At 42.8% G+C, this 27,552-nt stretch overlaps 1 protein-coding gene across 6 annotated transcripts in view; it reads right to left on the bottom strand.

Moving 5' to 3' along the window:
• The window catches only part of exoc6 (exocyst complex component 6), a 69,491-nt gene that overhangs the window by 18,066 nt on the left and 23,873 nt on the right, over positions 1–27,552 (bottom strand). For 4 of the 6 annotated variants that reach the window (XM_086270547.1, XM_086270544.1, XM_086270545.1 and 1 more), the window contains exons 3-20: positions 25,716–25,763; positions 25,487–25,577; positions 21,390–21,435; positions 18,024–18,077; positions 17,676–17,826; positions 17,430–17,588; positions 16,452–16,520; positions 15,557–15,640; positions 14,879–14,925; positions 14,593–14,713; positions 13,387–13,458; positions 13,209–13,306; positions 12,763–12,868; positions 12,528–12,637; positions 12,311–12,422; positions 12,100–12,234; positions 11,481–11,660; positions 10,738–10,767 (exon numbers count right to left, since the gene is read on the bottom strand). In XM_086270547.1, coding sequence (XP_086126673.1) covers positions 10,738–10,767; positions 11,481–11,660; positions 12,100–12,234; positions 12,311–12,422; positions 12,528–12,637; positions 12,763–12,868; positions 13,209–13,306; positions 13,387–13,458; positions 14,593–14,713; positions 14,879–14,925; positions 15,557–15,640; positions 16,452–16,520; positions 17,430–17,588; positions 17,676–17,826; positions 18,024–18,077; positions 21,390–21,435; positions 25,487–25,577; positions 25,716–25,763 — 1,713 coding nt within the window. The remainder of the gene's footprint in view (positions 1–10,737; positions 10,768–11,480; positions 11,661–12,099; positions 12,235–12,310; positions 12,423–12,527; positions 12,638–12,762; positions 12,869–13,208; positions 13,307–13,386; positions 13,459–14,592; positions 14,714–14,878; positions 14,926–15,556; positions 15,641–16,451; positions 16,521–17,429; positions 17,589–17,675; positions 17,827–18,023; positions 18,078–21,389; positions 21,436–25,486; positions 25,578–25,715; positions 25,764–27,552) is intronic. The other 2 variants (XM_086270546.1, XM_086270548.1) reach the window with 1 other exon arrangement.

The raw sequence follows: 27,552 nt of genomic DNA, 5'->3' as shown, positions 1-27,552 counted from the left end.
GGCACAGACAAGAAGCAAGAGGAGAGATGAAGGATGGAAAGATTAGGATGGGGACAGAGTTGGTAGAGGATGAGGATGAGAGGAGGGGAAAGCGACAGAATGAAGTCATTTGATGGGGTGAACATTTTATAAAGAGAGAACGGGCAGTATTTGAGTTTTAAAAATATGTAGGAAGACCAGGATGGGAAAAAGAAGGTGAATAATAACAGATTGAGATAAACAGTTGGGGTAAAAAGTTGAAAGAGAAGAAGGAGGAGGGTATGAGAAAAGAGGATATAGGAGTAATACAGAAATGGGGAATAAAGAGCAAGAAGGGCAAGGGATAATTCCAAGTTAGTGTTGTCTCAAAATCTTCATGAACAGGTATAAATATAGTACTGTGCAAAAGTCTTGAGTCACCACTATGTTCTGTATTTGCTAGAAAAATGGAAAAAGTGCAATGATTTATTGAAATGTTTACAGGTTATGTAAACATGAAAAAGTTAAATGAAAAATTAAAAAGTCACACACATTTGTCACACACATGGTGTTTCAGATCATCAAACTAATTTTAACAATGAACAGAGATGAACCAAGTAAATCCAAGATGCAGTTGTAATATTATTAAATAATTAGTAGCCATTAATTATATATATATACATATATATATATATATATATATATATATATATATATATATATATATATATATATATATATATATATAAAAACTGCTGTCTAAATGACTCGGGTAAAGTTTGTAGCATGGTGCTTGTTGTTTTTGTCTGCTTCCACTTGTCTTTGCACTAGGATGATGTCGGCGTAAATGTGCAGTCGTTGTGTTCCCACTAGTGCTGTCAGCGTTAATCTCGTTAAAATGACGTTAACGCCATAATGCCGCAAATCTCCGTTAGCAAGTTACCGCGGGTCGCCCCGTGCGTGGGGCTGGACGGCGTCAACACGTTAACAAGCTAACTGCGCTAACGCACTAGTTCCCACCAATTGAGCATTGCGTGGCACATCCAACATACTGTTTTACTTTAGTCCATGACTCGCTTACCATCAGGGTCATACGTCACATGAAAACCAAAATAGTTCCAAATGCCAGATCTGAATGAGGGTGGGGGAGGTTCAGTTTCACGTAGCGTTCAGGCAGTTGCCATGTTGCAATGAGCTTAGCTTCTGTCTCGCTAGCTTGCGCTGTGCTCAGTGGATCTGCACTCGACAGTGCAGCCTAGGCGGAGTAGTCGAACACAGATCCACTGAGCGCTCAACACAGACAGCATCGACAGAAGAAAAGTTGATAAAATAAATGAAAAATTTTGTATTGTTCGATACATATGTGTACCGAACCGAAAGCACTGTATCGAACGGTTCAATATCGATACGAGTATCGTTGCACCCCTAATTTACATATATATATATTTTCTTCCAATTATCCGGGACCTGTTCACAGGGGGCACTAGCAGCTTAAGCAGATGCCTGAACCACATCAACTGTCTCCTTTCAATGCGGAGGAGTAGCAACTCTACTCTGAGCCCCTCCCGAATTGCCGAGCTCCTGACCCCATCTCTGAGTGAGAAGCCAGCCACCCTTCGAAGAAAGCTGCTTGTGTCCACAATCTTGTTATTTCAGGCTACGTCCACACTGGCTCGGAAAGATTTAAAAACGGCGTTTTCGTCTGAAAATGCTCCGCGTCCACACTAGTGTTTTCAGTCGTTTTCACAGAATTGCGTGTGCACATTGAAATGGCCAAAAACGCTTACGTTCCAGTCCTGCGCATTTGTGAAATCTATCTGGAAGCTATCTGGAGCATGTACAGACTGTCAAAATTGAGAGCAAACAAGACAACTGCTGTGTAATGACCTTCACTATCTTAGTTTAATTGGTCACATGACTGCATCATATGACTAACATGCGTCATCGTTTTAGAAAGTCTGCATTTTTGCTGTCCACACTGTGACGCGAAAGCACCGTTTTCAAATGTATGCGTTTTCGAGAACGTTTTGAAAACGCTACCCATGAGTGAAAACTCTGTCTCAGTGTGGACAGGAGGCCAAAACGGAGAGAAAACAATGCATTTTCAAACGAAAACGCATTAGTGTGGATTTAGCCTCAGGCACTACCCAGAGCTTGTGACCATAGGTGAGGATAGGGACAAAGATCGATCGTTAAATCGAGAACTTCACTTTTATACTCTCCTGTCTTTTCACCACGGACTGGCGGTCGAGTCTGACTTATTGCCAGCACAGTGAACTAAGCTCTTGCAAAGGTTGTACAACGGGTCAGACACCTTATACTCCCGATGCCTCTCCCAGAGAATACTCTGAGGGACATGGTCCAGATAAAAACAGCATTGTTCCTCCTGAATCTGAGGTTTGACTAACAGACTCTCCTTTCCAGCACCCTGGGATAGACTTTCCCAGGGAGGCTGACGAGTGTGAGCCCCCATAGAGTTGGAGCACCCTCTGGTACCCCTTGTTCAAATTGGCAACCACCATCTGTCAATCCAGGTACTGCCCCAGATTTCCATGCAACACTTTCGAGGTGTTTTAACCAAGACAGCCCTACAACATCCAGAGCCTTCAGAATCTCAGGGCTAACCTCAGCCCCCCGAGGGGCCGTGGCACCAAGGAGTTGTTTAACTGCCTCAGTGTTCTAATTATCGGTGATGTATGAGCCATCCCCTGCTTCCACTATGGAAGACGTGTCAGTGGAATTAAAGAGGCCTTCAAAGTTTTCCTTCCACTACTCAACAATGTCCTCAGTTGTAATCAGCAGCACTCCACTTGCAGTATACACAGTGTAGGTAGAGCACCGCTTTCCCCTCCTGAGTTGCCTGACAGTTTGCCAGAATCACTTCAAGGCAATCTACAAATATTTTTCCATGGCCTCACTGAACTCCGACACCCGTTTTTACTTCAGCCACAGGCTAATCAAGCCTGATAGGAATCCGTCTTTGGCCTGATGGCTCCCTTCACCTCTGGTGTGCACCAGCTGGTTTGGGGTTTACCACGATAGGCACCGACCAGCTTGCAGCCACAGCTCAGTGAAGTGCAGCCTTAGCTGGAGGCGCTGAACATGTTCCCCAGTCCTCCTTAGAATGCTGTTGAAGCTTTGAAGGAGGCAAGAGTTGACCATCTTGCAGACTGGGGCCTCTGCTACACGTTCCCAGTACACCCTGGGCAATCAGTTGACAGCTCAGTCCCTCTCTTTACCCGAGTGTCCAGAACATACGGCCGCAGATATGATGATCTGATTACCAAGTGGATTATCGACCTGTGGCCTAGGGCAGCAGTCCCCAACCCCCAGGCCACAGACCGGTACTGGCCCATGAGTCGTTTGGTACCGTGCCGCGAGAGTTGAGGCTCGGGTGTGGTTTTCAGGGTTTTTAAGCGTTATTTTTTTTTAATCATTTTTATTGTTAACTCTGTTTCCATGGATGTTGTGTTATGAATCATCTTTTTTTTGGTACCCGTACTAGTTTTATTTTGTTGTATTAATCTGTGACACTTCAAAGGCCGGTCCATGAAAATATTGTCGGACATAAAGGGGTCCGTGGCACAAAAAAGGTTGGGGACCGCTGGCATAGGATGCCACGTGCAGTTATGGGCACCCTTACAGTGGGGCAAAAAAGTATTTAGTCAGCCACCGATTGTTCAAGTTCCCCCACCTAAAATGATGACAGAGGTCAGTAATTTGCACCAGAGGTACACTTCAACTGTGAGAGACAGAATGTGAAAAAAAAAATCCATGAATCCACATAGTAGGATTTGTAAAGAATTTATTTGTAAATCAGGGTGGAAAATAAGTATTTGGTCAATAACAAAAATACAACTCAATACTTTGTAACATAACCTTTGTTGGCAATAACAGAGGTCAAACGTTTACTATAGGTCTTCACCAGGTTTGCACACACAGTAGCTGGTATTTTGGCCCATTCCTCCATGCAGATCTTCTCGAGAGCAGTGATGTTTTGGGGCTGTCGCCAAGCAACACGGACTTTCAACTCCCGCCACAGATTTTCTATGGGGTTGAGGTCTGGAGACTGGCTAGGCCACTCCAGGACTTTCAAATGCTTCTTACGGAGCCACTCCTTTGTTGCCCGGGCGGTGTGTTTTGGATCATTGTCATGTTGGAAGACCCAGCCTGGTTTCATCTTCAAAGTTCTCACTGATGGAAGGAGGTTTTGGCTCAAAATCTCACGATACATGGCCCCATTCATTCTGTCCTTAACACGGATCAGTCGTCCTGTCCCCTTGGCAGAAAAACAGCCCCATAGCATGATGTTTCCACCCCCATGCTTCACAGTAGGTATGGTGTTCTTGGGATGCAACTCAGTATTCTTCTTCCTCCAAACACGACGAGTTGAGTTTATACCAAAAAGTTCTACTTTGGTTTCATCTGACCACATGACATTCTCCCAATCCTCTGCTGTATCATCCATGTGCTCTCTGGCAAACTTCAGACGGGCCTGGACATGCACTGGCTTCAGCAGCGGGACACGTCTGGCACTGCGGGATTTGATTCCCTGCCGTTGTAGTGTGTTACTGATGGTGACCTTTGTTACTTTGGTCCCAGCTCTCTGCAGGTCATTCACCAGGTCCCCCCGTGTGGTTCTGGGATCTTTGCTCACCGTTCTCATGATCATTTTGACCCCACGGGATGAGATCTTGCGTGGAGCCCCAGATCGAGGGAGATTATCAGTGGTCTTGTATGTCTTCCATTTTCTGATGATTGCTCCCACAGTTGATTTTTTCACACCAAGCTGCTCGCCTATTGTAGATTCACTCTTCCCAGTCTGGTGCAGGTCTACAATACTTTTCCTGGTGTCCTTCGAAAGCTCTTTGGTCTTGGCCATGGCGGAGTTTGGAGTCTGACTGTTTGAGGCTGTGGACAGGTGTCTTTTATACAGATGATGAGTTCAAACAGGTGCCATTCATACAGGTAACGAGTGGGGGACAGAAAAGCTTCTTACAGAAGACGTTACAGGTCTGTGAGAGCCAGAGATTTTCCTTGTTTGAGGTGACCAAATACTTATTTTCCACCCTGATTTACCAATAAATTCTTTACAAATCCTACCATGTGGATTCATGGATTTTTTTTTCACATTCTGTCTCTCACAGTTGAAGTGTACCTCTGGTGCAAATTACTGACCTCTGTCATCATTTGAAGTGGGGGAACTTGCACAATCGGTGGCTGACTAAATACTTTTTTGCCCCACTGTATGTTCGAATATGGTATTCGTTATGTCAACTAACAGAACACCGCTCGGGTTAAGGTGGGACTAGGGCAGGGCAATATGGCCAAAAATATTTATCACGGCATACATTTGAAAATTTGCGATAACAATATAACTGACGATATAATTGACGTGAGACAAAATACTTTACAACTCCACAGCTTTATTAGTGAAAAAAAACCCCATCAATGTATTTTCACTTAAACAAGCAGCTGTTTTTTATGTGCATTAAAGTTATATAAAAATTTAACAGTGCAAATGCAAATTCTTTGCTGACAGTTTAACCAAAAGGCATTTCCAGTGGAAACTGGCCGACACATCCTCAGCATAACCATGTAGAATATCCACAAAACTTAAAAAGAGGTTAAACACACACAACACGGTAACATTATGTTGAAGCACAGTACGTATCACTCCGCGAGGCTCCGCCTACGATAGCCGTAATGCTCCGACAATCCATCAAGCGGTGCGGCTTCGTAGCTTAGCAAAGTCGTACTGAAACATTTTTTGAGAGATTTTATTTTTATGTACCACATAAAATCGTTTCGGTAATAACGACGGCCCGCTTGCATGCTCTACCAAAAATAGTGCTTTGTTGTGTATCTGACGGACGAAAGCTAAACCAGTTCCACACCACTGAAGTTGCAGCATTTTTACAAACCAGTTCTGGTTCATCTGTTTCACTCAACGATCCGCTTTCACCCTTCTCATTCTCCGTCGCCGCCATGCTTTTTCTGCCATGTGCGTATGAAAACAAAGGCACTGCACATGCGCGTTTTATCCATATTCTATCGCGATATTTCATTTTCTTATCGTTGCCTAACATTATACCGGTATTACCGTGAACGGTATGATATGGGCCAGCCCTAGGTGGGAGAGGCCGTTTCTCCCAATCACACCCTATCAGGTCTCACTGTTGTTGTCGTGCTGCTCATGTGGAGAGAGTCCCCGGGTGGAGTATCTCAAGCTCCTCACCCAGGGACTCCGAGAAGGAGGGTGGTCTCATGTCCCTTGATGTTGTACTCATAAGAGTCTTCTGAATCGCTCTTGACTGGTCCCACACCCAGGACCAATTTGTAGGGAGAATGTACCATCGGATCCCTAGGACACACGAGCAACTCCACCACAATTAGGTAGTGATTCACGGAGGGGATATAAATGTAAAGTTTACAATAAATGAACATCGATAGTAAGTTGTTAACTGTATAAAATAGTGCATTTCACAATATCTTTTACAATATATGTGAATAGCACATGAAGTGATTAATTACCACTCCATCATGGACATCTTGCGGCCCTCCCAGTATACTTTTAGACTGTGTCATCATCGATGGATCTGCTATGCTGGCCAGCAAGCCCACTCGGTCTTACCAGTTGAGTGCCCTGTATGGAGCTGGAAGCGGGTCTCTGGAGGTGTGGATTATAGCAATGTTCGCCGGCTGGAACGGCATTGGTATTGTTGTATTGACTGGATATTTGCATCATGGACATTAATGATGCTGGGATTTCGGACCATTTCCCAGTTATGTTTGATGTTCAGTTATGCAATATGGAACTGAACTCTGAGGGTCCACTGAGCCTATCGCGTATGATTAATCCTGAGGTTGTTGCCCATTTCTCTGCGGCCTTTGCTAACTCTGTCTGTTACGATGACATCAGTAATGCACCTCTCTTGGTTGATGGCCTAGTCAACTCTTTCATTTCTAGATGCTCTTCAGCTTTGGACACTGTGGCTCCAGTAAAGACTAAACGCCCTAAAACCTCTCGCCAACTCTGGCTAAATGAATCCACCCTCGCTCTTAGGCATGAATGTCGTCGAGCTGAGAGGAGATGGAAAAAAGATCAACTTCAGGTGTCCCTTGACATCCTGCATATGAGCCGATCTAAATTTCAGAAGGCTGCCAAAATGGCAAAAACTTCTTTTTTGTCGAACATCATTGCAACTAATAGTCACAATCCTTGAGTTCTGTTCAAAATCTTTAACTCAGTGGTTAATCCCTGCTCTGATGTTTCGATGGGTGCCTCCCCGGCCCTCTGCGAAAAATTTCTAAATCATTTTATAGATAAAATCTCAGTGTTAAGGGCCACACATTCCCCGGCAGTAAATCAAGCCCCAGTTTCCGAATGTTCAACGGTTTTTCAACAGTTTGAACCTGTGTCATCCTCGACTTTAAAGGAAATAATTAATAACCTGAGAAGCTCAAATACTTTGCATGACATTATTCCCGCTCGTATCATTAAGGATGCATTAAATACAATCGGGTCCTGTATCTTATTTTTAATGAACTCATCACTGTCATCTGGCTGTGTTCCGACTGTCTTTAAACATGCAGTCGTGCAACCTGTTACCAAGAAAAGCAGCCTTGATCATAACATTCGATCTGATTTCTAAACTCCCTTTCATGTCAAAAACTTTAGAGAAAATAGTGCTTCAGCAACTACAGACCCATTTAGAGATAAACGGTATAAGTGATAAATTCCAGTCTGGATTTAAACCGCGTCACAGCACCGAAACTGCCCTATTAAGAGTTTTCAATGACCTTCTTCTCATCGCTGACTCTGGGCGCACTGCGGTCTCAGTTCTATTAGATCTGACGTCACCTTTGACACGGTTGACCATGATATTCTTTTGGCAAGGTTAGAACAAGTAGTAGGCCTTAAAGGAAAAGTTCTCTCATGGTTTAAATCATATTTCTCTGAGAGGTCGTTCTCTGTCATGATGGGAAAATATTCCTTTTCTTCTGCCCCTCTTTGCTGTGGAGTGCCCCAGGGCTCGGTGCTCGGTCCTGTGTTGTTCTCCCTGTACATGCTGCCCTTGGGCTCCATTTTTGAAAAACATAATGTCTCTTTTCACTGCTATGCTGATGATATTCAAATCTACCTCCACCTGACTGGGGATGTTTCATCTTCACTACATCCTCTGTTTGATTGTCTGAGGGATGTGAAAGACTGGTTATCACGTAACTCTCTTACTTTAAATGAAAAGAAGACAGAAATTATTGTTTTTGATAGAAATATGCCTCTGAGACAACTGACTGGCACACTCGGGCCTGTTGCTAACCACCTCACTGATGCTGCTAGGAATCTTGGAGTTTTCATGGATAGTTCCTTCAAACTAGATAAACAGGTGTCTACTGTGGTAAAAACCAGCTTCCACCAACTACGCCAAATTTCTAAGGCTAAACCTTATATACCACACAAAGATCTGGAGAAACTCATTCATGCTTTCATCACTTCAAGACTAGATTATTGTAATTCTCTTTACTTGGGCCTCCAATCTTCCCTCCTCCAGCGATTGCAGCTGGTCCAAAATGCCACAGCAAGTCTCTTAACCGGCACTAGAAAGTATGATACTATCACTCCTGTTCTGGCCAACTTACATTGGCTTCCTATTAAATATCGAATTGATTTTAAAATGTTATTGTTTACTTATAAAATCCTAAATAATATGGCACCTGATTACTGATCTCCTCTGTCTGTATAGCCCTCAGATCACCGGGCCAACTGCTCTTAGTGCAACCTGGTCTCAGCTGAAGACCAGAGGAGGCTGTGCCTTTGCCATTGCCGCACCCAAATTATGGAATAATCTTCCTCTCGACATTCACGCATCAGATTCTATTGAATCTTTTAAATCACGTCTAAAAACGTACTTGTTTAACCTGGCATTCGAGGCTAATTAGGGTAATTTACATCTGGCTCTGCATTTAGATTATGTAATTATTTTATATCTGTAATTTATATTTTATATTGTGATTTTTATCTGTATCATGGTTTTACTGGAAAGCACTTTGGTGTACTTCGGTCTTTAAATGTGCTACATAAATAAATTTGATTTTTTGTTTTGGATTTGATTTGAATATCTGGTACCTGGATTTTGTTTCACATGGGCACCTTGAACAAATTGGAAGTGCTTCATGTTAAATCTCCTTCAAGTGTTAGAAATGCAACTTTGAACGAACTTTGAATTGATCCATAAAGTATAGTACAGCTAGTATAAAACAATCTATTCCCTGGAGTTTAGAAGTTTTATTTATGTAAAGTGTGCCGAGTGTAGCTGCTAGGTGTGGCCCCAAAGAAGTTTCCAGGTTCACTATATAAACACCAGTCAGCTGGTGTTCCTGGTTAGCAGTGACTGGCATCAAGTTCAGAGTTACATGTAGTTTACTGTAGCACTGAAAGTGAGGCCAGAACACAACATTTTTACACCTTGCAGATGGGCCTGAATTATGCTCCCTTGCTAACAAACTCACAGACAGCTGCAGAGACCTTAGTTGTTCTTAATTTCCTACCTTCCTCTAAGCAGGCATCCGTACTGAAGGTAATATCCACCCTGCACTCAGATCCCAGTGGACTCTAATTTCCAACCATTACAACTCTATTTTTAGAGCAGTTTAAAAAACACAACGTAGTTGACCAAAGTTATTTCCAGACAGCAAGAAAATATAAAACAGGTATTAAACAATAATGAAAACTAAATAATAGTAAAACAAAATAAGAATAATAGACAATAAAATAAAACTAGAATAAACAAACTCCACACAGAAAGGCCCTGGCCAGGATGTTGTGAGGCAACAGTGCTAACCACTGTGCCACTGTTTATAAAGCTAACAGGACATTCAACATTCAACAGCAGAGATAAAAATGAAACCTTGGCTTCAAAAGCAAATGGAGTCAAGAAACACACCGAAACAATTTGCATGAAAAAACTGGGATTTCCATGATGTAGTTTTTCTTCTTCTTCAGTCACCTCTTTCACTCACTCACATCTCTCTTCATTTAATTATTAGTTATTATAAATGTCTGGCTCTGTCTTTGTGCTTCCTCCCCTAACCCCAACCGGCTGTGCCGCCCCTCCCTGAGCCTGGTCCTGCTGGAGGTTTCTTCCTGTTAAAGGGAGTTTTTCCCTTCCATTGTTGCCAAGGTAAAGACTGATTGCAGGGTCTTTACTTTACAGTACAGCATCTTGAGGCATCTGCTGTTGGGATTTGGTGCTGTATAAATAAAGGTGAGCTGAATTGCAGTATTCTGGCCTTAGCTTTCATATGCAGTGGATGTTACGTCATCCTTGGTCTCACAGCTTTCCCGCAGATAAAAGTATCTGTTGCTCAAGTTTGAATGTAATTATGGTCTGTGAATGTTTTCATTAGCAACAGTTCCAGATTGTATATTAAAGATAGCTTTCATGTCTGAAAAGTGAAGCCAAAGCAAAAGTGCTGAGTTGCAGACTTGTCAAGTCTTGAGCCAGTTAGCCTGCAGTGTCCCCCTGTGCCACAGTAAGGTCCGCCTATCCTGTAATGTCCCGTTTCAAAGAGCTAAAATGGAAACAAAATGCTCACAATGGGAATACCTCATAGGTGATGTCATGGTGGCTACATCAATCTTTTATATTCAGTCTATGGCAGAACCACAAGCTTAGAGTTGTGGGACTTCTGAAGGCAAACATTAGCATGCATTGTATCGCCATTCTGCCTGTAGCTTAGCAGCAAAGTGTTATAAATCCAGGCAGGGATACTCACCGACATTGATGCATGATCATTGTTGTTATTCTGAGCAGAGAACCCCCAAACCAACCAAAAATGGAAGAAGGAGAGGGAAAGAGGGAAAGGACAGGAAAAGAAATGTGGCAACAATAAATGGACAGCTAGAGATATCTTGCATGCTTGACATGTCAAATTAATCAAGGAGTAAAAAATTCAGTTACAAAGCTGTGCATTACAGAAGGTGTGGATGGAGACACAGCAGGAGATAATAAGGAGAAATAGTCGCACATGCAGGTGAGAAGGGCAGGTACAGCCAACAGACCAATCAGGCTGTGAGCTCAAATAACAGTTTCTGATCAAATCCTTTACACTTTGCTATCTAATGTGCTCCGTTGGGTTGGAGATGATGTCAGTTTGCAAAAACATTGCACAAGCCAGTAACAGCACATCATGCAGAAATCAGCACTGCAACGTGTACATAGCTCAACGTGATATCCACAGTATAAACCTTTTTCAGACAGCACCTACAATCTGACAGAAATGCTATGAGGGCGTAAAAAACAACAGAGTGATGGTGGGAAGTCAGGGAAGGAAAACAAACAAACAAAAATAATCATGCGTTCGTATTATCAACAAAAGATCAACCTCACAGCACGCCATACAGCTAGTGTGTGAACAGAAAGGACAACAACAACACAACCCCACACTGTTCATGTTCCACAGCTCCCAGACAGAGGTGCTGAGCTAACGTGTAGAGGTTGGAGGCGGCTCACACTCACCGGGAGGTGTGTGAACACCTGGAAGGTAGATCGTAGGAAGTTGATCAGGTCCATGAGATACCCTGAGGCGCGGCCGTCAGACTCGGCCATGCCCCATTCGTAGTCTGCTAGCTGGATGAACTCATCGATCTTCTGGTTCAGTTTGGTATAAATCTCTCCCTCTGCAGCATGACGAGCATCCTGGAACAATGTTTTCACAAGAGTTAATGGGAGCAAATATTATTGTTCTTCCTACACGCATTCATTTTTGGAATGGAGACACAGATCTTCAACTTCTGCCACTTCATTAAGTACACCCGTTTAACATCTCATTAATCAGCCAATCACATGGCAGCAACTGAATGTAATCAGGGATGGAAGCAGAGACGACCTGCTGAAGAACTGAGCATCAGAACAATGAACAAAGGTGTTTCTGAACGTGGCTGGCCTTGTCTCAATAACTGCTGATTTACTGGGATTCTCTTATATCAGTTTCTAGACTAAAAAAGTGAATCTGTTCACCGGATGAAAATGCAAGAAGTCAGAAAAGAATGGCCAGACTGCTCAGAGGTAAGAAAGCTAACAGTAAACTCATCACAACCGAGGTATGAAGAAGGTGACTGCTAAAGGCACAAATCACCTTGAAGGTCGACAGTCCGTAGAGTCTTGTGGTGTGAACTGTTTCTGGGGAGACGTTGGTGATGTTTGTTATGAATTCCTCCAGATACCTGCAGGCCTGCTCCAGGTGGGTGGTATTAATGATGATCTGTACCAGCTACAGAGACAAGGTTACAGTTGTAGCCTGAATCCTGAATGCTTTTCACGACTGTGTGTGTGTGAGCAGTTCTAACCTCGGTCAGTCCTATGTGAGGTTTCTTGATAAGGTTTTGCAGACAACTGCTGAGAGTTCTTGTCAGCAACAGGTTGGTAGATTTTCGCAACATGTCATCAATCTCTGTTGAACTGGACACACAACAAACTTGACAGTTGCAAAGTGAAGAGACGGCAGTCCGGGGAGATTAGATATGTATAAGTGTTCGTGTGGCGAGTGAACACAGAGTAGTGTACCTGCGGTGTAGTGACTCGGAGAACTTGAGGCTGGCGTAAATGAACTCTTTGACCTGGGTGTAGATCTGAGGGACAGACTGGGACATTGGCAGCTTCTTAGGAAAGTCCTGCTGCTTATGCACACAGAAAAACTGTATTAATATTCATCCAACACTAGTTGTCTTTTAGGAAATCTTTCTTTTACGTGGATGCAACCGTGCCAGATTGGGGAGACGGTGGTACTTGAACACATTACCTTCTCTATCTCAGCATCGTGGAAGGGAAAGCGGCTGACAACCAGTTTATATTCCTCCTCTGTCTCCACTGGGATGGGACTGTAGTTGTCCAGTTCAAAGATCTCTCTATGGGAACACAGATCAGAGTTATCTTTGGTCTCCACTGTTTGTTCAGTTCAGTTTAATGTCGTCTCAGTGCCATTTTCAGCATCAATGATGTGAAAAAAAGAACAACTTCCCTCACACGGTGCTGATGCTTTGCTGAAACAGTACGAACAAAGCTGATTCTGGTTTTAGTTGTGTGTTTTTAGCTGCTCTGCTTTGTTCAAACAAAATATGCAGGCTGCATACAGACGGGGATGTCACAGCAGAAAGCCTTACCGCAAACACAGTTGTTATTGTCAAATTGTCATTTGTGTTTCTGCACGTCCTACTGTGGCAGACGCCACACGTGAGTGAAGCCCACCTGAAAACCAGTGCCCATTTCTTCAGCAGGGTTTCGTTGTACTGGTCTCTAACCTCAAACAGCAGGTCAAACAAACGGTTTACCGGGAAGCCGAACCCCTGCACAAACATCACACAGTCAGAAAACACGTTTTCACACGGCAGAGTCACAAACAAGTCAAGTCCCACTCTTAACCAACCTGTAGTGTGTCAGCAAAGATGACTATGAGATTCTTCAGCTCCAGCACCAAGTCTGGGTCGTCACAGTATGACTGCAGAAAGAGAGTCATCACCACACACTGGTCTAACGTCGCATTACCTGCTTTGCTTCCTAAATCTATGTTCATGTGAGTCTTTGCAGTCCTCTGAAAACTGAGCACCCTGTCATTCAAAAGCGTGTCCGACCACCTTTAGCAGTAACTGAACTTGTAATTGTGAGAAGTTCTCATGTTGACAACATTGTTTCAGTTCACTGAGCTCTGTTTAGGCGTAGCACACTTCAGATTCTTTTTCTTTCCTGACACTCTGCAGCACATTTGCTTATGTGCTTAGGATCATCGTCCTGCTCCATGACCCACTTTGGGCCTTTGAATACATATGAAGTAACTGCACTGTATACTGTGTAGAGTTTTAACTAGGTATATTTTTATAGGAAGTCTGCCTACATGACAAACAAGTTAAGCCAGTGCATTAACAAAGGCCCTCGTTTTTCCAGAGAGTAGGGCGATTTATCACCCTGAGAGCAGCACAGCTGTATATGAACACAGCCTGAGACTGGACACTCAGCACTCAGACTTGTTGTCTATTGAAAGCATATTGTATTTATTTAACCCGCACTGGGAGAATTTTACTCATTAAGTATATCATCTGCATGTCTTAGTTTTGCTTTTTTTTTTAAACAATCTGATGCAGCCTTGTTACTTTTAGCTGACCATGCACTCGCTGTAAGTGCAGGAGCCCGACAATGTGGACTTGCTTTTGTCAGAGCACAGCAGAGGGGCACAGAGGACACCAGGTCTTTGTTAGTCTTCTCACCCATGCTGTGCGGCCTATTCTCCAGCCTGTTAGCATAATCCTCGGGGTCATTTACAACTGACAGGGCTCCAGCGGGCAGGAATATGCCTTCTTTATCTGCTGTTATTGTTGCAATCTGTCTCTCATTAAGGTCACAATGGCCTCCTCTTTGCCTGCATGTGTATGTGTGTTTTGACCTCTGCTCTTAATAGTGACATCATTAGTGTGTTTGTGGGTGTGCTGACCTGTGAGGGGTGTATCATCCACTGAATGAAGGAACTATCATTTCTATTAACTCTCAACAGCATCTTTTCCATTCACAGTCAATGCTCTGCAGACATTAGAGGTGTGTGTGTGTGTGTGTGTGTGTGTGTGTGTGTGTGTGCTCCTACAGAGTGTGTCCGGAGTACAGCGATGATCTTGGACAGCGCCATGTTCCACAGTTCATCAGTATAAGCTCTGGTCACCAGCCCTTGAGTGGCATGGAGGATATGGTCCTCTACAACAAAGAACCTGACCCCACACACACACACACACACACACACACACACACACACACACACACACACACACACACACACACACACACACACACACACACACACACACACACACACACAGATTTAGGTTCACAGTGAAACAAAACAGCCAGATGAGCATTTGAAAGGAACATCTTACCCCACAATCTGATTGAAGTATCTTCTGTAGCCTTCCACTGTCTCATGCTAAACACACACAAATAGACACAAAGCCATGTTAATACAGATGCAAACGTAACAGTCACCAGTAAGGCAAATATTGAAATAGGAGGGAGAAAAAATAAGTTAAAAGTTGTATTTCTGCAGCTCTTGTCTGACATGGCTTTTGCTTTGTGACTTCATCCCAGGAACCACCGAGGCTCAAGCCTGCTGGGACCTGGAAGCTGATGAACCAGCACCACTCTCCATAGTAAAGATATGGACTGAGATGGTGCCGCCTATCTGTGCACCGAGCATGCTGGTGGTAGCATCTTGCTCTGGGGCTGTTTTGCTTTTTCCTAATGTTATCCTAAAACTTTAAAACATCCTTTATAACTTTTTAAATACAAAGTACAGCTGTTTATTTCCCCCCTGAAAAAACAGTAACAGTCATGGTTTTCTAAGCTTTGCCAGAGCTGGATCGCAGCTGCTGTACGATCTGTGAGTAATCTATTTAGTCATAGTAAGAAATACACAGGTTCTAGGAAAAATTAATACAAGGCAGACTGTGTTTAGTGCCATGTAGTCACAATGAAAGGCCCACTGAAAACCCCCCGAGCGCTTGTCTGAATTTCATTCATATGCTTTACACGTATGTTTAAGCGCTTGTGTTGCTCACCATGTTAGCCTGCGGCTGCAGAACTAGCCGGGCCTGTTTTTTCCTCTGTTTCCTGTAGTAGTTCTCAAATGTTTCTCGGTCACCCTGCACACACACAGAATACAGACATAGATCAATTAACTATGATACATGATGTTACAAACCAGAACACTCAGGTACTATCAAATCCCAGACTGTCCTGGTCCTGGGTCTGGAGACTCGGTGGCTTTTAGTTTGTATTTCTTGCTTCTTTAGTGTTTTGGTGATTTCTAGTTGTTGTGTTTTGTTGTTAGGTCCCTTGTGTTACCTACAGTCATCCTTGTCTCTATGTTCATGTATTTCCTGTTTTACTTTGACAGTCCCGTGTCCTGTTAGCGTTTATAGCTTTGCTCTCCTCCCCGTCTCGTCATGCCTGATTAGTCTCGGCTGCGTTCCCCTCCTGTTTCCTATTTCCTCATTATCCTCTGTGTATGTATGGCGTGTGTTTTCCTTTGTTCTGTCAGGTTTCATGTAGTCGTCCTTTGCTTTTGTTTGTTGTTGTGTTCGCTAAAATAAAGGCTCGCTTTCTATTCAACATCCACCTTCATCTTCGTTGTCTGCGTTTGGGTCCACACTTCACCTTCCTGTGTCTGAATCCCCGTCCTTTTTACCTGCTCTGGGCTTCATGGGGCTTAGGTAATAAACAGATCTTAGGTGACCCAGAGAGGAGAGCTGAGACTCTGATGTAATCACAAGCATTGGAGCTGATCATGAAACAGCTGTGCTGTATTTCAGGGGTAACGTTGGATGTTAGCACTATAACCTTGATTCCACTTAATTAGCATAGCTGTCATTAGATAATCAAAATCCAATGAACAGAGAAATAAGGCAGACCAATGGATAGCATTAGTTATTAGCTTTCGCCACAGACACCTACCAACACAGTATAGATGTGTAGACACCTGTAGACGGGCGAGAAGTCCACCAGATCCTGAGCTGTAAGAATCTGTAAGAACACAAATGGAATGTTTTTAACTGCTTCTTCATATGCTGGTTATTTGGTCATGGTAAATGGACTCGTTCCTGCTCTGAGCACTCAAAGTGATTTACACAGTGCCTCATTCAGCCATTCACAGAAGCACGTTTAGCTATGTGCTTTCTATTTAACATAGAGCTTCACATACATTCATACTCTGATGGATGCATTGGAGAGCAACTGGGAATCATTATGGCACGCAGACTTGAGCAGCCAGGGATCGAACCACGAACCTTAGCAGGTGACCTGCTTACAAAACTGTCTTATGTAATTATAGAAACTTAGTTACAGAATTCCTGATTATGCAGCATGACAAATGGATCACTCTGTAACTAATGACTGACTAACATCCACCTGCACATTTGTTATGTCTGATGAAAATATAATAACAGAAAACTAGAGAAGAAGGAAGAACGATTGAGCAGCCAGGCAGCAGAATCTCAGGCGTTCACCTGTGGGTTAGCCTCACATGGAGCAGAGCTGCACATCACAGCAGCACGAAGGAAAATTAACAGTAAAAAAAAAAAAAGAGGGTCGATGCACTGTTACCTGCTGAATTTAAAAATTATATAAGTATATACATGTACCTGAGTTTGTTTTGTTAGATGAATCTGCTTTTATTTGGTAAGTAAAGGTGGACGTACTCAAGTTTATTATTTGTATCTCTGTCCAGAAGCAAAGCACTTTACTTTCAGTCGTTTAAGGAAAAGACGATCCTGTAACAGTGGAAACTTTCATAATCTCTTCTTTTATGAAAAAAAAAGATTTGCATTGGAAAAAAGTTAATTTTGTATCTTTATGCTGTCAGCCATGGTTCTTTAAAAGACATCAGTATCTGATCATCACCGCCACGTCAGCTACACACACGTCTTATCTCACCTCTTCATCAGCCTCATCATCTCCAGTGTCATCATCCATCAGCAGGCCGTTGGGAGTGTGAGCATGAGTTCGCTCATTGAGAGAGTACACGGGCTTGATGTAGTGGCCCATACTGGCCTGCTTGGCTACTGCACTGTTAAAGGTCCTATGCTGCTGTGCCTGAAGACAAAAACACACACGTCAGCAATTTGACTTATTTTTTCCCTGCTATGACCTGAATTATTTAAAAAGGAAAAAGCTCTATACCTGTCTCATGGCAGTCTCTCCAACCTTGTCTGAATGCTTTCGAATGCTCTCCAGGAAGTCTTTGAGGTCTGACATGGAGATGTCTTTGATCTCCTCTCTCAGTCTGGGCAGATTTTCAGCCATGATCTGACAGAACCTGTACTGACTGACCCTGCAAGGGATACATCAGAACTATGAAAAAAGAAAAGCAGTCCGATCCAACATTCATTCAAAAAATCAATAAAGAAATACATTTTAAAAAGCAGTGCAGTGCAACAGCTGGCAGACTAACAGTCTGACACCTGTTAGCTTCTCATGTCGAGCCAACATTACTGTGACATTCTTTCAGCAGCCTTCGTCTGATCCTACCTTGGGATATAGACCTTCTCCAACTGCTCCATGGTTTTTAGTGCGGCATAATATCTGTAGACGTAAACAGCACAGCATTAGTAATAACAACTCCGAACTACTGCTACTTATTAGAACCATTTAACATTAAATCTTCAAATGGACTTGGAAACTTAGTAGCAACACAAGGAATGATTAAACTAAGAAAACACTGTTTCTGTTGTCAAATGAATACACAGTAAGAAAGCCTCAGATCCTCCAGCTACACCTGGGGGACCCCCAGTGCTTTCAGGCCATCTGAACTATATACAGTGGGGCAAAAAAGTATTTAGTCAGCCACCGATTGTGCAAGTTCCCACACCTAAAATGATGACAGAGGTCAGTAATTTGCACCAGAGGTACACTTCAACTGTGAGAGACAGAATGTGAAAAAAAAATCCATGAATTCACATGGTAGGATTTGTAAAGAATTTATTCGTAAATCAGGGTGGAAAATAAGTATTTGGTCACCTCAAACAAGGAAAATCTCTGGCTCTCACAGACCTGTAACGTCTTCTGTAAGAAGCTTTTCTGTCCCCCACTCGTTACCTGTATGAATGGCACCTGTTTGAACTCATCATCTGTATAAAAGACACCTGTCCACAGCCTCAAACAGTCAGACTCCAAACTCCGCCATGGCCAAGACCAAAGAGCTTTCGAAGGACACCAGGAAAAGTATTGTAGACCTGCACCAGACTGGGAAGAGTGAATCTACAATAGGCAAGCAGCTTGGTGTGAAAAAATCAACTGTGGGAGCAATCATCAGAAAATGGGAGACATACAAGACCACTGATAATCTCCCTCGATCTGGGGCTCCACGCAAGATCTCATCCCGTGGGGTCAAAATGATCATGAGAACGGTGAGCAAAGATCCCAGAACCACACGGGGGGACCTGGTGAATGACCTGCAGAGAGCTGGGACCAAAGTAACAAAGGTCACCATCAGTAACACACTACAACGGCAGGGAATCAAATCCCGCAGTGCCAGACGTGTTCCGCTGCTGAAGCCAGTGCATGTCCAGGCCCGTCTGAAGTTTGCCAGAGAGCACATGGATGATACAGCAGAGGATTGGGAGAATGTCATGTGGTCAGATGAAACCAAAGTAGAACTTTTTGGTATAAACTCAACTCGTCGTGTTTGGAGGAAGAAGAATACTGAGTTGCATCCCAAGAACACCATACCTACTGTGAAGCATGGGGGTGGAAACATCATGCTATGGGGCTGTTCTTCTGCCAAGGGGACAGGACGACTGATCCGTGTTAAGGACAGAATGAATGGGGCCATGTATCGTGAGATTTTGAGCCAAAACCTCCTTCCATCAGTGAGAACTTTGAAGATGAAACGAGGCTGGGTCTTCCAACATGACAATGATCCAAAACACACCGCCCGGGCAACAAAGGAGTGGCTCCGTAAGAAGCATTTGAAAGTCCTGGAGTGGCCTAGCCAGTCTCCAGACCTCAACCCCATAGAAAATCTGTGGCGGGAGTTGAAAGTCCGTGTTGCTCGGCGACAGCCCCAAAACATCACTGCTCTCGAGAAGATCTGCATGGAGGAATGGGCCAAAATACCAGCTACTGTGTGTGCAAACCTGGTAAAGACCTATAGTAAACGTTTGACCTCTGTTATTGCCAACAAAGGTTATGTTACAAAGTATTGAGTTGTATTTTTGTTATTGACCAAATACTTATTTTCCACCCTGATTTACAAATAAATTCTTTACAAATCCTACCATGTGGATTCATGGATTTTTTTTCACATTCTGTCTCTCACAGTTGAAGTGTAGCTCTGGTGCAAATTACTGACCTCTGTCATCATTTTAGGTGGGGGAACTTGCACAATCGGTGGCTGACTAAATACTTTTTTGCCCCACTGTAACCCCTCCACTGAGCCCAGGGCCAACAGTAAATGTCTGAGGGAAACACCCATCCCAATATAATGATAGTAAATAATAAATAACAACAAAGTATGACCTATATCTGCATGTACATACACTGTACATCTATATTTGGTATTTTCTTTTTATTGTCTATTCTGTAACCACAAAGTATTTGTGTTTTTTTAATTCTGGGCACAAATGACAAGAGTTCAGTGAACGGTCAGCGTGCTGAGCTCCCATCATGATGCTGATAAGCATGATCTAATTGATCTAATGGATCTAATTGGTGGTTCAAACTGTATTGTACACAAATGAACAGAAGACACTCATCAACTGTAAACGCTGTCAGGAGGAAGGAGAAAGTGCCAGGACGACAGCTTTCAGCACTGATGGCGTGTGTGCGTACGTGCCGTCGGGTGCAGCAAATTAAAATCGTTTTGAATCAGGAAATCTTTTTTTTAAACCCACCCCTGCTAAGCCGTGACAGAGCAGCAGCAAGGGGGGCCTTCCTGTGAGCAAGGGCACTTCCTTCCAGTCTCTTAATTGGTACATGGTAATGAACAAGAAAGGGTCAATATTTCCTGTCCAAAGTGAACACCCCTCCCCTCTTTACAGAGACAGGCTTGTAAAGTTTAGACAAGCTAGCAGAACATGAGCTGAAAAGTCGGTGAGATTTTAAACTGGAAAGAGAAATTAGAAATGTTTAGAATTAACAATAAAGGATGACTTCCTGAATCTTATTTTGGAAGGTTCAGGCTTGGTTTCGGCATGGTGTTGGCAGGGTGTCGCAGACAGGAAGTGACAGAGAGAGAAAAGGAATGCAAATACAACAACATGTCAATTAATCAGTCGATAATCACATGTTTAATTTGCTGGCAAGAAGGTCACAGTTACAAGCTAGCTAACTTGTTACAGTTTTAAGGCTTCCCAGATTGATTTATGATAACAAACTCAACTTTTGGGAGTCTTTATAAACTCTCAACTTATTCCAGGCCACACTGTCACTACGTATGCAAGAATGAATGTAAAGCTGACTATTTCCTACATCTTGGCAGCCCAGTTTTAACCAGTTAGCATGTCATGTGATCATATGTCACTGTCACAGGGTCTCTGCTGGTAACATAAAAGCTGACGCACCACGATGTCCCCGTCTGACCATAACTGAGACGTCAGTCCACCTCTAACCCACAGCAGGTGTGTACACCCTGTGCTCTGACAGGCTGCTAACAAAAAGGAACTACTACATCCTGCATTGATAACATCTTTTTCTGACATGTCTTTATCTTTATTTATTTATCTTTACCAGTGACACATCAGGTGAAACTACAACACACAGCTGTGTTTAAATGATTGGACCATGATGTATCGAGTTGATTGTATTTATCGCTCTCTACTTGTGATTTTATTGCCAAAGAAAGACTTAAAACTGTAAACAAGGTCACACTGTGGTGAAATGCTTTATGATGGTTACCTTTTGGATTCCAGCTGCTCCTTTAACTTGCTGTACATTTCTAGCACTGCAAAGGGAGCAATGACAGGAAGCAGGATTAGTTTGATAGTTCACACATTTCAGTCAGTTTTGCTCATCACACATCACATTTACAGTGATAACATGTTTAGTTACCAGTAGGCTCCACTGCACTGCAGACCTCCACACTGATGCATCACTGTTGCAGCAGCTTAGGTGCTATACAAGTTCCAATATTACACATGCCAGATAAAAGCATGCATAAATAATTTTTACTTGATACCCAAAAACTAAGGTTATAATCAGCTTCTTCAGCTTATGACGCTGGGAAGGCTGGAGGCAGTCACAGGACGCAAGATTAAAGTCTAAACAAACTGACTCAGTATCCACACACTGATAAAGAGTCAGTGAGGAATTTTACAAAACTCACCACAGTGGATTATAAACTACAGATGTGACTGAAGTGCAGATTTTTAGCTTTACTTCAAGGAGTCTAAAACTAAGTATTGAATTAACTGCTTATGAGTTAAAGCCATTTTTATCTATATTCTCTCATTTTCAGAGGATCAAATGTAACTGAACTAGGGCTGCAACGATTCATCGAGTAATTTAAATAATTATATGATTATAAAAATTTCTTGACACAATTCTTTGCTTTGATGCTTCGTTTAACGCACAGCTCTGTAGCGTGCCACTGTCACCACAGAACTGAAAACAGACCTGCAAAACAAACGTTTTTAGAAGCAGCGTACAAATAAACCCTTTTACATAGAGAAAAATCTGCAGTAATCCTCCAGAAGTTGAATTAAAATATGCAGATGAACTGATTACTTAGTCTGACACCAAGTTTAAATGTTACAGCTTGCTGCATAAGCTAACGAACGGTATTTTACATGGAAGTGATACCTGCAGCGAACAGGGGTGAGTCTAAAGGGGGGCATGGGGGGTACTAGACCATGTTCATTTTAAGACTTCCATAATATTTTTCAGATTGAAATTGAAATATTTTGTTTTAATTAACAGCATTAATATTTAAAAATAAAAGCATTTTTACAAGCCAAGAGAAATGTAAATGGGCCACTAACACTCAGAGTTTATGCCTTGGTTTAGGTTTCATATATATCTCATATTATTGACTTTGACAGATGATGTATGTAGTTAAAGTTCACAACATGACTCATTAATGAGAGAAAAGTATTTCTTATCTGATTACTTGATTAATCGATAGAATAATCAATAGATTATGCAATTACTAAAATAATCAATAGCTTCAACAAGCAATAAGCAGCCTGAGTTGATTCTAAATGTTTTTTGGTAGATGTTCACTGAACTCATTCACTAATATTTGGATATAAATATTTTATCCTGCACAAAAAACAACCGCGTATTCATGGAATGTGCACTGACCTATATTATTCTAACATTGCATGCATGTTATTAAAGACAAAATCTAAACCAGCAGGCTTATGCAATCTGCATCCAGTCTGCATCCAGTCTGCATTCACTACATCCAGTCTGCATTCAATCTGCATCCAGTCTGTATTCAATCTGCATCCAGTCTGCATTCAATCTGCATCCAGTCTGCATTCAATCTGCATCCAGTCTGCATTCAATCTGCATCCAGTCTGCATTCAGTCTGCATTCAATCTGCATCCAGTCTGCATTCAATCTGCATTCAGTCTGCATCCAGTCTGCATTCAGTCTGCATTCAGCCTGCATTCAATCTGCATTCAGTCTGCATCCAGTCTGCATTCACTGCATTCACTGCATTCAATATGCATCCAGTCTGCATCCAGTCTGCATTCAATCTGCATTCACTGCATTCAATATGCATCCAGTCTGCATCCAGTCTGCATCCAGTCTGCATTCAATCTGCATCCAGTCTGCATCCAGTCTGCATTCACTGCATTCAATCTGCATCCAGCCTGCATTCAATATGCATCCAGTCTGCATTTAATCTGCATCCAGTCTGCATCCAATCTGCATCCAGTCTGCATTCAATCTGCAACCAGTCTGCATTCAGTCTGCATTCAATCTGCATTCAGTCTGCATTCAATCTGCATGCAGTCTGCATTCAATCTGCATTCAGTCTGCATTCAATCTGCATTCAGTCTGCATCCAGTCTTCATTCAATCTGCATCCAGTCTGCATCATGCCACATCTCCATTCCTTTATATAAGGAATCACATGTAGCAGTGGAAACAGTGTTGTGACAGCTCATACTCAAACTATGATATATATATATATATATATATTAGGGGTGCAACGATATTCGTATCGATATTGAACCGTTCGATACAGTGCTTTCGGTTCGGTACGCATATGTATCGAACAATACAACATTTGTAATTTATTTTATCAACTTTCCTTCTGACGATGCTGTCTGTGTTGAGCGCTCAGTGAATCTGCGTTCGACTACTCCGCCTAGGCTGCACTGTCGAGCGCAGATCCACTGAGCGCTCAACACAGACAGCATCGTCAGAAGGAAGAGCGCAGGGCAAGCTAGCAAGACAGAAGTTAAGCTCTCCTTGCAACATGGACCTCCCCCACCCTCATTCAGATCTGGCGTTTGGAATTATTTTGGTTTTCATGTGACGTATGACCCTGAAGGTAAGCGAGTCATGGACTAAAGTAAAACAGTGTGTTGGATGTGCCACGCAATGCTCAATTACATGGGTGGGAGCTAGTGTGTTAGCGCAGTTAGCTCGTTAACGTGTTGGCCGTCTAGCCCCATGCACGGGGCGATCGGCGGTAGCTCGTTAACGGAGATTTGCCGTGTTGTGGCGTTAAGGTCATTTCAACGAGATTAACCTGAAAGCACTAGTGGGAACACAACGAATATGACTGCACATTTACACCGACATCATCCTAGTGCAAAGACAAGTGGAAGCAGACAAAAACAAGCAAGCATGCTACTAACTTTAGCCGAGTCATTTAGACAGCTGTTAGCACATGATTCTCCTTATGCTGCTGAGAATATAGCCCAGAAGAAGCGGATAGTATAGCTTTTATTTTGGAAAGAGACATTTCTCTGTAATAAACTCTCTTTTCCAAAGATGAGTGATTCCTCAATCAGATACAGGGCTTGCAATATCGCTAGCCTGACGTCCTGGAGCTAGCGACTTTTTCAGTCGGGCTACCAAAATCTATCTCTTCCCTGCCCGTCGGGCTATTGTAGGAAGGAAAAATATATGTCAATGCTTTTGCATTCTTTCAGAAATGTAGCTGGGTAATTATGTCATTGGCATCGGTGAGCCACTGTCAATATGTGACATATTGAAATCGCGTTTGAATTTGCGCTTGTTTTTTTGCTTTCACTTTGCAATCTCGCGAACTGTGTATAGAGAGCGACAGCACTGATCTGTGAGTGATGATAATTTGTGCACCAATTCCTCTGACATCGTCTTATTAATCGTTAGCTTACTATGCAAACATGACAAGTGAAATCTCAGCAAGCTTAAACATGTGAGAGGTTGATCGCGCAGAGAATCGCTGAGCTTATGTGAGTGCGTGTGTAAAAGCAGCAGGATTTATATTTGACTACGATGACCTGGATGACTGAGAACCTTCACAGACAGATATATATTTTAGTTCTGCTGAGCCAAATAAGACAGGTCAGGGTGAAGAAGTGACAGCCAAAGAAAAGCTTACCACAAAACGGAGAAGTTATGACAAATCAGACTATAAGGCAAAAAGAAAGTGCAGCTTTATGGTTTCATGGACAAAATAATTTCTGTGGCTGCAATATGACGAGCTAAATAACCAGGGCTGCACATAAGTGTCCGCAGGTGCGCATTCGCTGTCAAAATAAAAAACGCGCACAAGGGTTAGGGTTAAATTTAAAAACTGTACTTTTGAGTTAAAATATATATTTATAATTTTAATAAATGACAAATTAAAAAGGCATGAACATTTTTTTTTGTATCGAAAAAATATCGAACCGTGACACCAAAGTATCGAACCGAACTGTGAATTTTGTGTATCGTTGCACCCCTAATATATATATATATATAAAGACTCCTGAGGTCAGCCAGCTGGATAACACTGTTCAAAACTGAACAACAAAATCTTTCTCACTGAAGCAGAGGCAGCATTAGTACCTGGTATACAGAGTTGGAGTTTCTCCACAGTGGTCGCCATGTTCCTCTGCTGGACCCGACAGCGAATCACCTCCTCTGTCTGAGCTGTCACCTGTGGGAGAGAACGCAGTGTTGGAGACAGTGAAAAAGAGGGCACCACTGGGATTAAGTACAGTCATGTCTTATAGGGAACTCTCTTTGCAGTAAATGTACATGCAGATTTCTTCACAGGGGAACAGCATGGACGTACCTCCCTGCCTGCATCTTGTAGTCTTCGATTAGTGTCTGTCACTTGACCCTTTGGAAAAAAGACACAAGTTTAATAATTTACATAACTTTAAATCATTTTACCATTGATCTTCCACAAGATTTTATAATTCCACATAATCCATCATGTTTAAAAGAGCTCCTCTGTACACAAACTCTGGGGAGCTACACTGGGTGACATGCTTCCTTCCTCAAGATGAGCATACATACCTCTATAATAGCCATAATACACACCATGTATGGAGGTCAAACAGCCTCACCCCAAAAACACCATACCAACAGTGAGGTTGGAGGCGGGAACATCATGGCGTGGGACTGTTTTTCTGTGTACGGCACTGGGACATTTCAAATAATTGCAGGAAGGATGAATGGAAAAATGTACCAAGACATTCTTGATAAATATCTGCTGTCATCTACGAGGATGATGAAGATGAAAGTTCATAGAAGGGGCCCACGAAGCATTCAGGATTTTAAGACTGTGCAGAATCATTCTGACCAACAAAGGCTTTTGTACAAAGTATTCAACAAATTGTAGTAAGCGTTTTTAATACTTTCTCCTCGTGTCATTTCTCATTATTACACATCATTTATGGACATCTGTTGATTGATTTCTTTGCATGAGTGGATTGGATGGCTTTTTACTGACATCCTGTGAGAATCTAACACCAATACCACCTGTAGAAATACATTTACCTAGAAAATTGGTGATATATTCAATATGCATTTTATGAATACTTCAGTGTTGGTTCTGGCATACTTGGTGTTGCATGTCTATTCTGCTCATCTCTTCGTGCCCTCTCTTTTCCCTTTCTACAGCTGCTCAGCCTTGTAATCAGCTCATTGTCCATGTCCATTAACCAGGCCGTGGAGAACTGAGCCTATCGACTGTGCACTGGGCCTTTCACGGAGTTTAATGGCTTGTGACAGGGTCTTTCTCACAGATTCAGTGACAAACCTTTCAATTCTAGCGCTTTACACATTCAGTCATCCACCCATTCACACACACATCCACACACTGGTGATGGCAGCTACATTGTAGCCACAGCCACCCTGGGGCGCACTGACAGAGGCGAGGCTGCCGGACACTGGCGCCACCGGGCCCTCTGACCACCACCAGTAGGCAACGGGTGAGGTGTCTTGCCCAAGGACACAACGACCGAAACTGTCCGAGACGGGGGTCGAACCGGCAACCTTCCGATTACAAGGCGAACTCCCAACTCTTGAGCCACGATTGCCCGTCTATTCCTATTCCTGTGGCCACTTGATTATCCCACCAGGTATCTGACAACCAGCAGGTGTTGACTGTCTGGATCTTTTTCTTCCCATTCAGCTGAATGACATTTCAAAGTCATTGCTGTAGGTCCTAGTGATATGAATGAACAAGTGAATGCCTCATTCACTCCTGGCATATAGCTTGATGTCATCCATGTGATGAGTGGGAGATAGCTAGCATTTCCTCTATTTCGTAGTCTTGTTGATGTCCTGGCTGAGAGGGTTCATCTCTTTGAATAATCCTGCACTTCATGCTGATTGTGTAACTGGCTTGAAGTTGCCCCCATTGAATTGCTGATGAAGTTCTAGGCATTCCAGGATCCATGTGTGATGCACTGAGTTGTATGCTTTCTTATAATCAATCAAGGCAGTGCTCAGGTTCTTCAGTTTGTCAGTCTTGAATGACTGGTGTTTGGCCCCATTCAGTGTTTCTGCTTATTCCCTTCCGGGTCCTGCTCATGTTTTGAACCATGTGCCTGTTTGTCTTAGCTGCTATGATGACTGATAGGAGCTTTCATGTTTTGGGTCTGAGGAAGGTCATTGACCGG

Source organism: Aulonocara sp. 'chitande type north' Nkhata Bay, linkage group LG18 (genome assembly GCF_057382095.1).
Source record: "Aulonocara sp. 'chitande type north' Nkhata Bay isolate Kocher_YH1m ecotype deep benthic linkage group LG18, A_spYH_male_GT1.1, whole genome shotgun sequence".
In the NCBI taxonomy this organism is placed as follows: Eukaryota; Metazoa; Chordata; class Actinopteri; order Cichliformes; family Cichlidae; genus Aulonocara; species Aulonocara sp. 'chitande type north' Nkhata Bay.
Note: the sequence above shows the minus strand (reverse complement) of the source record. Positions and strands in the feature narration are given on the sequence as shown.